The sequence below is a fragment of the Anguilla anguilla genome, chromosome 16 (genome assembly GCF_013347855.1).
Source record: "Anguilla anguilla isolate fAngAng1 chromosome 16, fAngAng1.pri, whole genome shotgun sequence".
Lineage (NCBI taxonomy): Eukaryota > Metazoa > Chordata > Actinopteri > Anguilliformes > Anguillidae > Anguilla > Anguilla anguilla.
The window spans coordinates 25629758-25642557 of NC_049216.1; the positions used below are offsets into that span (position 1 = coordinate 25629758).

General features: G+C 41.2%; 1 protein-coding gene across 3 annotated transcripts; it reads left to right on the forward strand.

The window, feature by feature from the left end:
• The first annotated feature begins 3881 nt into the window (after positions 1 to 3881).
• Positions 3882 to 10230, forward strand: LOC118214825 (neuronal acetylcholine receptor subunit beta-4-like). 3 transcript variants are annotated; one of them, XM_035395078.1, is made up of 6 exons: positions 3882 to 4041; positions 5572 to 5734; positions 6559 to 6603; positions 7047 to 7180; positions 7966 to 8980; positions 9303 to 10230. In XM_035395078.1, the coding sequence occupies exons 1-6, from the start codon at positions 4013 to 4015 to the stop codon at positions 9474 to 9476; spliced, it is 1560 nt and encodes a 519-aa protein (XP_035250969.1). In that variant the 5' UTR covers positions 3882 to 4012; the 3' UTR covers positions 9477 to 10230. The 3 variants fall into 3 exon arrangements, with proteins under 3 accessions (XP_035250969.1, XP_035250968.1, XP_035250970.1); XM_035395077.1 differs by having other exon boundaries at positions 3884 to 4041; positions 5589 to 5734; XM_035395079.1 differs by having other exon boundaries at positions 3884 to 4041; positions 5589 to 5734; positions 7071 to 7180.
• Positions 10231 to 12800: the final 2570 nt, after the last annotated feature.

Here is a 12800-nt window from a genome sequence, read left to right on the forward strand (position 1 = left end):
ACACACACAACAACTTCAACACAGATTAACATAATTTCTTCATTCAGTAATAATCAAACATGATCTCCACGGATCCCAAATGCTGAGTAAATAATCGTAGTCCTATTATATATATATATATATATATATAGGGAAGGGCATAGGGCGTATGCACTGCATCAAAGTTCACGTGCATTGGTTACAGCACCCACATCACAAGCCAGATCAATTCTAATGCAATCTGTGGACTACAGTCGAGCACAGACAGACTGTGTCCAGGCTGTTGAACACTGCACTGACGGGTCAGCTCTGGGTTCACTGGGATCAGCCGCGGGTTCCTCTGTGGAAGCCCAGCAGAACAATACGTCCACCTCACCTGACATTAATGACTCCCTTCGGATGAACAGTCAGAACCTGCACTGGACATCCTGGTCTCTGGTCATTTAAATCTACAGCGGATTAATGCTCGGAACAGCCGTTCACAATCATGACAATGAGATCCCGTGTAAAAGGTGCGTCATTGGAACTGTTAGAGAGCATAGTGAGTATAAAATGGCAGCCGTTCACACTGCATGCATTTTACGACCATCTCTCTAGCTTTGGTGATGAATGTGATTTCAGCAATGGTCACTAATACAGTACAGGTTCTGTAAGCTGCCACTGCACATTTTCACTTCAGGGTCCCTTGATGTTAGACAGGAAAACATCTGCCATCTGTTTAGACGTGGCATGTACACTTGCAGTTTTCCAAAGGGATGCCCTCTCCTCACCCCATCATCTCTGCCCCATTGCTGAGATATCACATGCCCCACAGTGCCCTGCAACATTCGTACCTCTGAGGGCAACAGGAGGAGAGCAATCAATAGCTTAGCACATGCAGTGATGCACTAGTATCGGAGCCAAGTACTTCAGGTAATGAACTGCCTGTTTGATATATTTCTCTCCAATGGGCAGCCGAGTGTGTGCAGAGCAGTGCAACAGCAGCAATTCTTTGATTGGTCATTTTTCATCCATCAGTCTCTTTGGCCCGCAGACAAATCACCTATGTCTACCCATTCAGATAAGGGGCCTTCCGTCTCCACCAGCAATAGACCAAGTTCTTTTGAGAGCATAGCTGGCAACAGCACAGTAGTCAGGACGAACGCATGTACTTTCTGGGGCAAAAGGGAGGAGCCTCTGCCGCTGGGAGCCAGCAGCAGCTTCCCTATTTGTTAATCAAACTGTCTGTCTCAGTGTGCCGGTTCTCCTCCAGTAATGATGGCAATTGACTAAAATAATTTACTGACAGAGGGTATATGGAATTTTTTAATTATTAAGACATGGAGTATTACTGGGCATCTGAAAAAGTTTAATTTCAGTATAAAGGAAAAGTTATTACAGTGGCTGCTATGATTAGGATTGGAAAAGTGGCTCTGGGCCAGGTGTTATTAATGACTTGAGAAAATATTTCTGAGGAAGCATGTTTTTCAGCATGTGTCACTATGGACTGCCATCACTATTTAAAATAATAAAACAGAAAGCTATTTTAAAGATGAAATGTCTCTGTTTATGGAATGCTGGCAAAAGAAGCGACAAAGGAACATAATGTCAAATGGTTAAGTAGAAATGTTGTTAAAATGCTCTGTGGATGCATGCTAGCCCACGGATAGACCACTTCCACCAAGCAGATAAATAGGTCCTACTATTTTGTCATGCTGGAAGTTAGCTTTATATGTTTACTTTTTAAAGTTTTTTGAAATAAGTAAACCTATACTTAAAAAATAATAATAATAATAGTTAATATTCTTATTTTTTAATCCAGACATCATTAATATATGTTCACTATTGTATGCACTTTATTTTTGAATAACTGGACACTGTTTGGGGGAAAACACAATTTTTAAAATTCAAGCACTGTAAACAACAATAACTCAGTGTGCCTATTTTATAATATACAATATATTATATACTACTGAATTATTCAAAGGTCAGTTTTGAAATTGTCATGAAATAAGGTTCATGTGTCAGTGAAGCCCTTGGACTTAGTGCTGGCTTCAGATATGGATGTTTTGTTGGGAATAGTAATGGCTATTTAAGCAGTGAGTGAGCTGTAAATCAGGTCTGCAGAGATTGCACTACAACTAGACTGACTGCAGCACTTTACTGTAAATCACTCCAGCCCCGCAAATATGGTGTTATTTATTACCCACTAAAAAACTTGTAAACATCTCCACCAAACTCTTGGGGTTCAAATAAGTAAACAAAATATAACAGGGAGCTGAAGAAACAGAGCACATGGGGGGCAGAGGTCTTGAAAAGAGTGACACGAAGAGAAAAGGCTATGAATGAGGTATCTTCATCTGGTGCTTCAAATAGATGTGGGGAGAAGGGGTGTTGCCAGACCATGTTTACTGAGTCATGTGCCTCAGTAATATTTTTCTGTGCCCCAGTAAAATGATTAGGAAAAAATAGTGACCACTGTCACTGACAAGCACGCATTTAGACGACAAAGTGGGAGAAAAACCACGGGTGCTTGTAAGACTGATGCTGTGGGTGAACGCAAGGCAGTTTACTGTATAGGTGCACAAATGTGATTTCCAGGGGTGTGGGGCCTGGGGCCTGGGGCCTGGGCCTGGGCCTGGGGCCCCAGTCGAGCTGTAAGTCAAGCAATGTCCTGGCATAGAGACACCTCTTTTCATAGTAAAGTAGCAATCTAATCTGTAAATCAAGCAAAGATTACATGATATAGACTGAGTAATGAGAGAGTAAAACTTGTTTAAAATGACTAGTTGTATTGTTAATCTTAGACCATTTTAATTATGACGTACGTGATATATACATGTGTGTATACTGGTAAATGGTAAATAGACAGCATTTATATAGCGCTTTTATCCTAAACGCTTTACAATTAATGCCTCTCATTCACCCATTTACACACACACACACACACCATGGTGAAAGGCTGCCATGCAAGGTACCAATCAGCTCAGTGGGAGCAATTAGGGGTTAGGTGTCTTGCTCAGCGACACTTCGACACACCCAGGGTGGGGGATCGAACCGGCAACCCTCCGACTGCCAGACAACCGCTCTTACCTCCTGAGCTATGTCACCCCTATATTTTCTACTGTTCGATAGTACACATGCACTTAAGCCCTGCCTATAAACAAAATTCAAGCTGTTTTTTTTTTTTTTTTCAAAAGCAAACCACGTCCAACAAACATATTACTAGTTAATGCACTATATCTTCATAATTGTGAAAGCAATTGTCACAGATACAGTCCAATACGGTATGTGTTGCTATTCCCAACTGAAGTTTTTCAATATATGAGACTAACACCTAGGATGCTGTGAAGCACATTTGCATTCATCAGGATGTTGCGTCCATTTACCATATTTGAACTTCCCCTGAGTATTGAACGGTATGATGAACAGGGTACGTCTTTCACAAAGGACAGAATGCACATCAATAAGCACTATGTCCCAGACACTGTCAAACGAGTAAGACAGTGAAAACCAGATGGCAATATGATGTACCGGTAGATAAAGACTCATTGCTAATGTCGGAACTAAAACAACTGAAAACGGAGACTGTTCCGTTCAGATTAATTTCCGACTTCTGTTCAGGTGGCATGGAGGATGGTAGCTAAATATACAGCCAGGAATCTGACAGTGGGTCTGATTTTTTCACTTGCATAATACACAAATATTATTTATACAGCTGGACATCTAGCTACTTTACACATTGCTTAAAATATTATTTTTATTATACTGTAGGAAATAACGAAAGCAGTGAACAACTTTACCGGGTGCAATTAAGGAAAGGGAGAGAGAGAAGCAGGAGTGTGCGTGTGACTGTGTCAGAAGGGTGAGCGGCAATGTGTTCTTGGCTTGGGATGGGGCTGGACTTCGGGGCGGAATAATTCATTTCTATTGCATGGTAGATTGTTGTGGGCAGTGGTGCTTCTGGAAGTAGGCTACTGATCTGGTCGAATGGGGCTGCATATTAAGGACAGGAATTGACTTGTCATTCAACGATGGAACGGACTTCAATGCTATGCTTTTTGTTATTTACTTTGAGTCAAAGTAAGTAAAATATCGTGGCAAGTATTAAGATTGTTGCCATATGTTAGGGCGTTGAATACAGTATGTTTTGCCTGTTGTCTTCCGGAAAACTAGAGAAAGCTTACTTTGTTACACGTTTTTCAGTGGTTATGACAGTTTATGAGGAAGTTTATTGGAGTAATTAGCTACTACAGCATGTTTGACGAATAAAGCCAAAGGTGTCCCGTTTGCGGAAAGCTACTCGTGCATACTTTAACCAGCAATATTTGTACACATGAGCTCACTGATATATTGCTTTACTTTTGCTTTGCTGCGCGAAATGGGACAACAAAGGCAAAGAGAACTTGTCCTGAATTGTGCGGTCTGATACGCGAACAGTTAAAGCGTGATCTAAAAGCCGCCCAATAGCATATGATAGCAACTTGCACACGGCAATCGTGCCTAATATACGTCACGCAGATGTATACGTACAGTACAGCACTTGGTTGGAGTTGAAATGCCTCCCATATCCTTCTGGCGAGTAGCCTATATTATCAAAAGGGGAAGGCGGCTGTCATCTCGGGCCATTCAAGAAATTCTCCTATACATTGGCCTCACAAAGAGCAATATCATTTGACTGGGCTGTCTGGCTTCACTCCATCGTTTCAAGTAGGCTAAGAGGGGTCTGGGGGTCACTTCTTGTCAGGATCCCCTGTCAACTGTTTGAGCACACTGAGTAGGCTACTTCAGGAAGGTCTTCTGTATAGCCACCAAGACTCTAATTTGTTAGTACCGAGAGGTATCTTCATGACTTGGTATTCACACCTGATGTTTATACAGTGCATGCAGACCTGCTAGAATAAATGACTCATATGTATGCAGTGAACGGTGTACTGGTATCCATGATTGGTAAAATCATTGGAGGAAGTAGAAGCTATGGTGGTTTGCAATACACAATCAAGGGAAAGACACCAACATTTCTAGAAGTCAAAGGTTGTACCATTCATAGGAAACACTGCATAGTCTCTTCTTTTTTATTTTTCTTCAGTTAAAAGCCCCTTTTCTGTAAAAGTCATTTAGTACTCCATGTGGGTATTGGTATTCTACCTCCCAGGTATTCTAGCAGAGCAGTGTATGTAATATTAGGCTGATTTGTCTGCTGTTTTGTCTGCAAAAACAATTTCAGTAACCTATACAGGTATATTTTGTTAAATAATAAAACTTGAAATTAGTCAGCACAAATTAAATTAGTTAAGTGCAATGGAAAAGTGCAATTTTTTCCTGACAGAATCATAAAATAACATAAAACGACATAAAATAATTATTAATCTTCTAGTATGAGTGCCTTATTTTCATCTACTGCTGCTGACCAATGGGGTTAATTTCCATCATCACTAGAAAGTACAACAGTTATTAATAAACAAGCATCACAGACAACAGGAACAAAAATGAACAAAATCTGATTTCATTTTGAAGAACTGCATCTCTCCTCACATCACAGAATGCATCGGTTCATGTTGTTTGAGTGTACTTTTGTTTCGGGCAGTAATTCCAGGTTTCCTCATGGACCAGCACTTGTGCCCCTGCAGGTGGCAGCTGTGCTGAATCAGAGGAAAAACTGATGAACTGGCTGCTGTCTAAAAACCGATACAACAAACTGATCCGTCCCGCTATCAACCGAGCTGAACGCGTCACCATAAGACTGCAAGTGTCCCTGGCTCAGCTCATCAGCTTGGTGAGTTTGGGGAAACCTAGTGGACCTGTTGCTCTCAGACTACTGAGGTTGAACGAGCAGTGAATCTGTAGATCCTAGTGCTTCTGTAATTAATTCCACAGGTGTAGATTATTTTTTCTTTATAATGAATGTATTTATTTTTTTCACCCAGGCAGTGTTTGTTTACACCAGGAGCACCTGGACAGGCTCGTATCTCTCTTGGGACACCCCTGCTATTACAGTTGGGGTTAGATACGTCAGCACATTGCGATAAAAGGAGTCATATATCTGCCAGTTGAATAGTGCTGGAGTTTGTTTCCATGTTTGTTTCCATGTTTTACAGCAAAACAAAGCCAGTGTATTTAGTATTTACAAGCTCTTTCATCCTTTGTCATGGTCATCAGTTAATTTCACTTCTCTTTCCCCCATATATATGTGTGTGTGTGTGTGTGTGTGTGTGTGTGGTGTGTGTGTCTGTGTGTGCGTGTCTGTGAGTGTATATGCTAATGGGTAGAGAACTGGGCTTGGTTCGATTACAAGGTAGGACACTGCAGTTTAACCATTGAGCAAGATATTTAACCTGCATTGCTTCATTGTATGTCAAGCTGCAGAAATGGATACTGTATGGATTACTGTGTGGACTATGTAAAACTATGTAAAAAAAAGTCACTCTCAATAAAAGCAGGGTCTAAATGCCTGTAATGTAATGTAATATATATTAGTTCCATGAAAAAGAAACACAAAGATGCGAAAAGTTTCTTATCAGGCAAAACATAATAAATAACAGTAAAAGGTCAGATTACATAATTTCATAATTTCATTTACAATCCACTCTGCCTTCACAGAATGAGAGAGAACAAGTCATGACCACCAATGCTTGGCTAACACAGGTAACTATGCAAAGCACAAATACTGTCCATTGAACTTCAGTTGCCATGCTGGAAGTCTTGACTCGAGGACAGAGGTGAAAAGTGCAGGGGTACTGTAATGCTCCTGCCGTGTGCTTCTTCCACCCATGGACTCAGCCAGCTGTTTTAATTAATTAATTCTACCTCCTTGCTAAAGAAGTGTGTAAATGAGCTAATCCAGGTAATTGGAACAAAATACTGGGGATGACTTCAAGTTTCTGAACCTGGACTTTCCACCTCTGCTCAAGCACAACTGTTTTCTGGCTTTCACATGAATGAAACCATGACCATTACCTCCATACTTTAACACTGAACAGATTGACATTTACCGACTGCATGCTTGGTCTGCTGTGAATACTAGTTAATGAATTTGTCAGAAATTGTCTACTCTATTGTCTTGTAGTGTCTCTATGCATAAGTGGCAGTTAGAAACCCTTTGTTTTCTTCAGCATTGGGTTGATTACAGATTGAGCTGGGACCCTTCACAATATGAGGGAATTGAAAAGCTTTATATTCCCTCCCGGAACATATGGCTTCCTGATATTGTGCTGTACAACAAGTAAGTACCATCCTGTCTAACATATTTAAAAGCCTATTTTGTTATGTGGAACAACCTGGATGCCAGGACCCAGGGGAGCTGTTTGGTTAGATTTTAGCTCATAAATGTAGCTCATAAGGGTAATTTACTATGCTGTGTATATACAAGAAACGTTGCCTGACATTTTGCCAAGAAATCAAGTCGTACGTATATATATATATATATATATATATATATATATATATATATATAAGTATATATGTATAATAATTTAGCGTTCATGAAGTCCATACCATTGCCTCAGCATAACATATATACTTATTTATATTTATATATACTAATTTATATTATTATATTATTTACAAGAATATGTGTAGGAAACATGGTCAAATGGTTGACCCCAGGTCTCTCTTTCCCTACATCTGTGCCAGGTATTCCCCTCTTTTGTTATTACCTGATAACATTGTACTTTTAAAAATCATATATTTAAGCAAGGTGTAAGTCCAGCTATGTATCAAGTGGTATCATTTGCTGTGCCACAACTGAGAAAGGCATTTGACATAACTTCATTCTTTTTCATTTTTCATTAAACATATCATTTCTTTATGTATGGCTCATTTAAATGTTATTTTATTTTAATTGTTTAGATATTATACATGCTTCTACATGGTTTCTAGAAACAAAAAAACATTGACAAAAATAAACGTGTAAAACACGACTTCCAGATCGATGTACTGTTTCTAAGACAACAGCTTTTGGCGTGTGATAAACTCTCTGTCCTTCCTTTTTTTGTCCCCCCACTATAGTGCTGATGGAACCTATGAGGTGGCTGTCTTTACAAATGTGATCGTCCAATTCAACGGCAGCATCTCATGGCTTCCACCAGCTATCTACAAGAGCGCCTGCAAGATTGATGTCAAGCACTTCCCCTTTGACCAGCAGAACTGCACGCTCAAGTTCCGCTCTTGGACGTATGATTACACAGAGGTTGACCTGGTCCTTAAGGCTGAGGTGGCCAGCATGGATGACTTCACTCCCAGTGGGGAGTGGGACATCCTGGCCCTTCCTGGGAGACGGACGGTCAACCCTTTGGACCCTACCTACGTGGATGTGACTTATGACTTCATCATTAAGAGAAAGCCCCTGTTCTACACCATCAACCTCATCATCCCCTGCATCCTCATCACCTCTCTGGCCATCCTGGTCTTCTACCTGCCCTCTGACTGCGGTGAGAAGATGACCCTGTGCATCTCTGTGCTGCTGGCCCTCACCGTCTTCCTGCTCCTCATCTCCAAGATCGTCCCTCCCACCTCGCTGGACGTTCCTCTGATTGGCAAGTACCTGATGTTCACCATGGTTTTGGTGACCTTCTCCATTATCAGCAGTGTGTGCGTGCTCAACATTCACCACCGCTCCCCCAGCACCCACACCATGCCCGCCTGGGTCCAGCGGCTGTTTCTGGTCCGGCTCCCGGCGCTGCTCTACATAAGCCGCCCGCAGGACGGCTTGGCCCAGCCAAGGCTCCAGCACCAGAGGCAGCTGCAGGCTTGGAGGGCCGCGCAGGGGACGGACCGCCCATCTGTTCATACGGCCACCGTCTCTTCCACCATATTACAGCCGTCTACCGCCGCCCCCTTCCACCTCAATCTGTCTGTGAAACAAACCAACCAGCGGCGCTCTGGGGTTGCACCGGAAGTTCTCGCCAGGGCCCCAGATCTTCACAGAAAGGCTGACCTGGCCCTGCGACCCAACCTGCAGGAGGCTGTGGATGGAGTGTGCTTTGTGGCCGATCACATGATGGGGGATGATGATGACCAAAGCGTGAGTGCGCCTCATTAATACTTACATAGGTCAAGTGATGGGGTAGGCCAAGTGTGTAGCTTAGATGCATCATAGGAAAGGGCGCACAGCAAGTATGAGGGAGCTGAATAGTTCAAATTCAATACATTACAACTTATTACGCTGTGTTTTTTTTAAAACAGTCAATGCAGTGGGCCAGTGACCTGAGTCAATTATGGATACCTTATAATGTCAAATGGCTTTAGACTCTGCAGTTTTTCTAATGAGTAAAATATGAATTTATGTACAAAAAAAGTATTACTTGAGAAAAGAAAAAATGTATTGTGCTCTGACTGTTTTTCAGGTGATTGAGGACTGGAAGTTTGTGGCTATGGTGGTGGACAGGTTGTTCCTGTGGATCTTTGTGATTGTGTGTGTGGTTGGAACCCTTGGGCTCTTCCTCCAGCCAGTTTTTCACGGCCCGACAGTTCCTGTCCAGAAATCTGGCGCTGGACCTCCAATAAGAGATGGTATTTAAACTAATGGTGCCTGACTCTTATGAAGCTTTGTCAGCCTGCCTTTCTTCAAACCCCTTTAGAGCGTATTGCTCCCTCTGATAGGAAATACCCATAGTGCCATGCTATCTGTTGTGTTCAGGAATGCATACAGTGAAAAGCACAAGATTAATGTCATCACAAGTACAGTGCTCATGACTCCCATATCAAAGGGAATGTTATTTTCTTGAGAATTATGGTTAGGTGTTCGAGTGTACATTGTATGGTCATTATGTTCAATAACAAGACTAAATGGGAGCTAGAATGTTGAGGATAAATACTGACATCATTACCTCCCCCCCTTTGCTTAGTCACCATTTCCCATAATGCTCTACTGTATGTAACACTGTGTATGTTGTAATGTTGCAGAATTTTATGTTGCCACAGAAAATAGAGATGCTAAAATGTACCTTTACCAGCAACTGCTTCAACATGAATACCAAATACAATCAAAATCTGTCAGTTAGTTCAGAATTTGCTGATTTGTGTTTGTATTATATATAATGAATGTAACATCTTAAAGTTAACAGTTTCTTCATGTGTTTATTGCTTCATTTACCCAAGACATTTGGAAGATTTGCTCTTGCTGTTGCTCTTGCTGTTGCTCTCGCAAAAACAACATTATAAAGTCTGTAAAGGAAATTATGATGTACTAGCCAAAACGTTAACCATCACATGGTTAAATAAAAATATTGCTTCTTATGTTTTTCAGCATAAGTTGCAAGTTTTCATTCTGGATTTCAGTGAAGTATGCACTACTTTCCCTTCTTGATAAAAAAAGTCCATAAAATAAACTATAGCAGTACTGACTCATATAATATAAATGGCACTAGGGGGCTCAAATGGTATGATGTGACACAGCAGGCTGACATTCTGATGACACGCAGTCATTCACAGATGCCCACAGAGAACTTGCCAGTTTTCTGGTTTAGGAGAACTATGCCTTGGAAGCGTAACTGATCCGAAAGATATCAATTTTTTCAATATCTTTGTGTATTAAAGGCTGTTCCTCCCACCCATCTTGTGAGTTATAACTTCACACCTCTGCTTTGAAGAGTAGGCTAACTCAACACTCTGCCAGCCGTAAGTGACACAGCATAAGTTTAGAGGAAGAGGCTACTTGTTGCTGCCATCTAGTGTCCTCTTTGTGAAGACTTGTATGCCTAAACATGCTTTGTTCTTTTTTACATGCTGGCATCACAATTACCAAAGAATGCTGAGTTTGCTTGTTAAACATACTGCTGAATACACAATGCTGCAGACTGCCATAGGCTACTTCTTTGTGAAAGGCTGGTTTAAATCAGGTGATAAAAACCGACACTGCAGTGCATGGACTCGTGTTGTTTATTTCACTCGTTTCAGCATTCAGTTTCATTTGACTGAGCAATTGCATATTTTCTCCAAACTTTTAAACTGACCGGCTGACTAAATATTTCCTTTTCAAAGTTGTACATGTAGCCTACGCCTAGCCTACTTATCACGATTTAGACTCACTGTGCTTTCATATTGCCTCCATGCATAGCCTCTATGTCAATATAGTTTTCACATATGAAATGATCTATAATAAAGTAAAGTGACAGGACATCAAGAAGCATGAATAATTTGCAGTGCACTCATGCCCCACCATCAACATACTGAAATGCTTCACATTAATGGGGCACAATCAAAAATAAAAATAAAAAGAAAACTGCCGTTAATGGCTTGTCATCAGTGTTTACGCAGGTGAATTATATTTACTGTATATGTAATGCAGTCGAATTACGAATATCCGCAATGGACCTGACTGCATTTACATATACAGCCATATCCCACGACGAGAGATACGACTAGTCCGCCAGGGGGAAGATGGCCCAGAGGTAAGGCAACTAATTCTACTGGTTTTGATTCTCCAGGTGTGACATCACATTCTGTAGCAGACGTGCAGGTGCTAATTCACGTCCTCTGAAGTGCGCTTTATATATTATCAACCACCGTTTATTTTAATCTGTCCCATGCATGAGAAAGTGACTCACTGCAATGGTCCCCAAACTTAGTCAGCCCACTTACTGTAATGTGCAGTAGCCTACACTTTCTGTGACAACCCCCTCCTTAAAATGCAGCCTATCGCTGAACTGGGGAGTTTACTTTTAACATTTTATTTTTTTCCGCATATCAAAATAACGGCCTGCAGTCTGCAACCTCCGCAGTGCGTAGAATAAATACAGTTTTCAGCGTGGGTTACATAAATCTAGACTGTAGGCTATAAAGTTAAAAACTTGTGTGCCCTTAACACTTCTGCACAGGATTAGGATATAGGCTGCCATGCCATCCGGCCGCTGCCATATTCAACACAGCTTTATTTTGCTGAGGGGTTTTTCATATTGTATAAGCGCAGTACTGCTGGGCTGATGTAAACTACGTCTGACACAGAGACCTTGGGTGGCAGCAGTTCAGGCATTCAGTTGTCGTCTAAAATCGATGCATGCAGGATGTCCGTGGGTCAAAATGGTGTCACTGTAGGCCTACGCGCTAGTCACAACTTCCAGCTGGGAAGCAAAATGATTTGACCTCCTAAGTGAGAAATGATTCCCAGGAGAGAATGATTAAAAATAAATGAGTGAAAAAAAGTCTTTCAATAGGACATGGACTGTGCACAGTTACGTAAATTGACAGACGAATTAAGCAACGAACCAGTTATTCAAAACATTTTGGTTTTCTAACATGCAAATTCCTTATGTGATGTAACCACAGCTATGAAAACTATGTTTTTACTGCTCATTGTAATGAGTGGGCTAATCTTTGAACCCAAATTAATGTATTTTATAGACTGTCGAGAAAACATACTGTAGCAATTTTTGGCTGGACCGCAACAGCAGGGCCAGCCCTATAAACGCGAATGTCTGTGACTGAGTGACTGAGTGAGTGATGAAGTTACACCGTGGCGTGCATGTCTGTGACTGAGTGACTGACTGATGAAGTTACACCATTGGTCGGCCGGTTCGGTCCAGCCATACACTAGGTTTTGACCTGGTCTTGTTTATGTATGTCAGACATAAGTTTGCACCATAATAAATAGCCTATAGGTTAAATAGCCCGCCTGGGTGTGGTATTTGACCTTTTTATTCTTATTGTGACCCAAGAGTAGGCTATAACATATTCTGGCTGTTGCTGTCCATTGTTCTGTATTATGGATAAGCATCGTGTATACGGTTATGGACCTTTATGATTTTTTTTGACAGACAAACGCATTACAATATTTTCAATTAATTTAAGCATACCATTTTGTTTGACTACAATATTCCGTTACTCTAGTTTCAGTGTAAGCTATA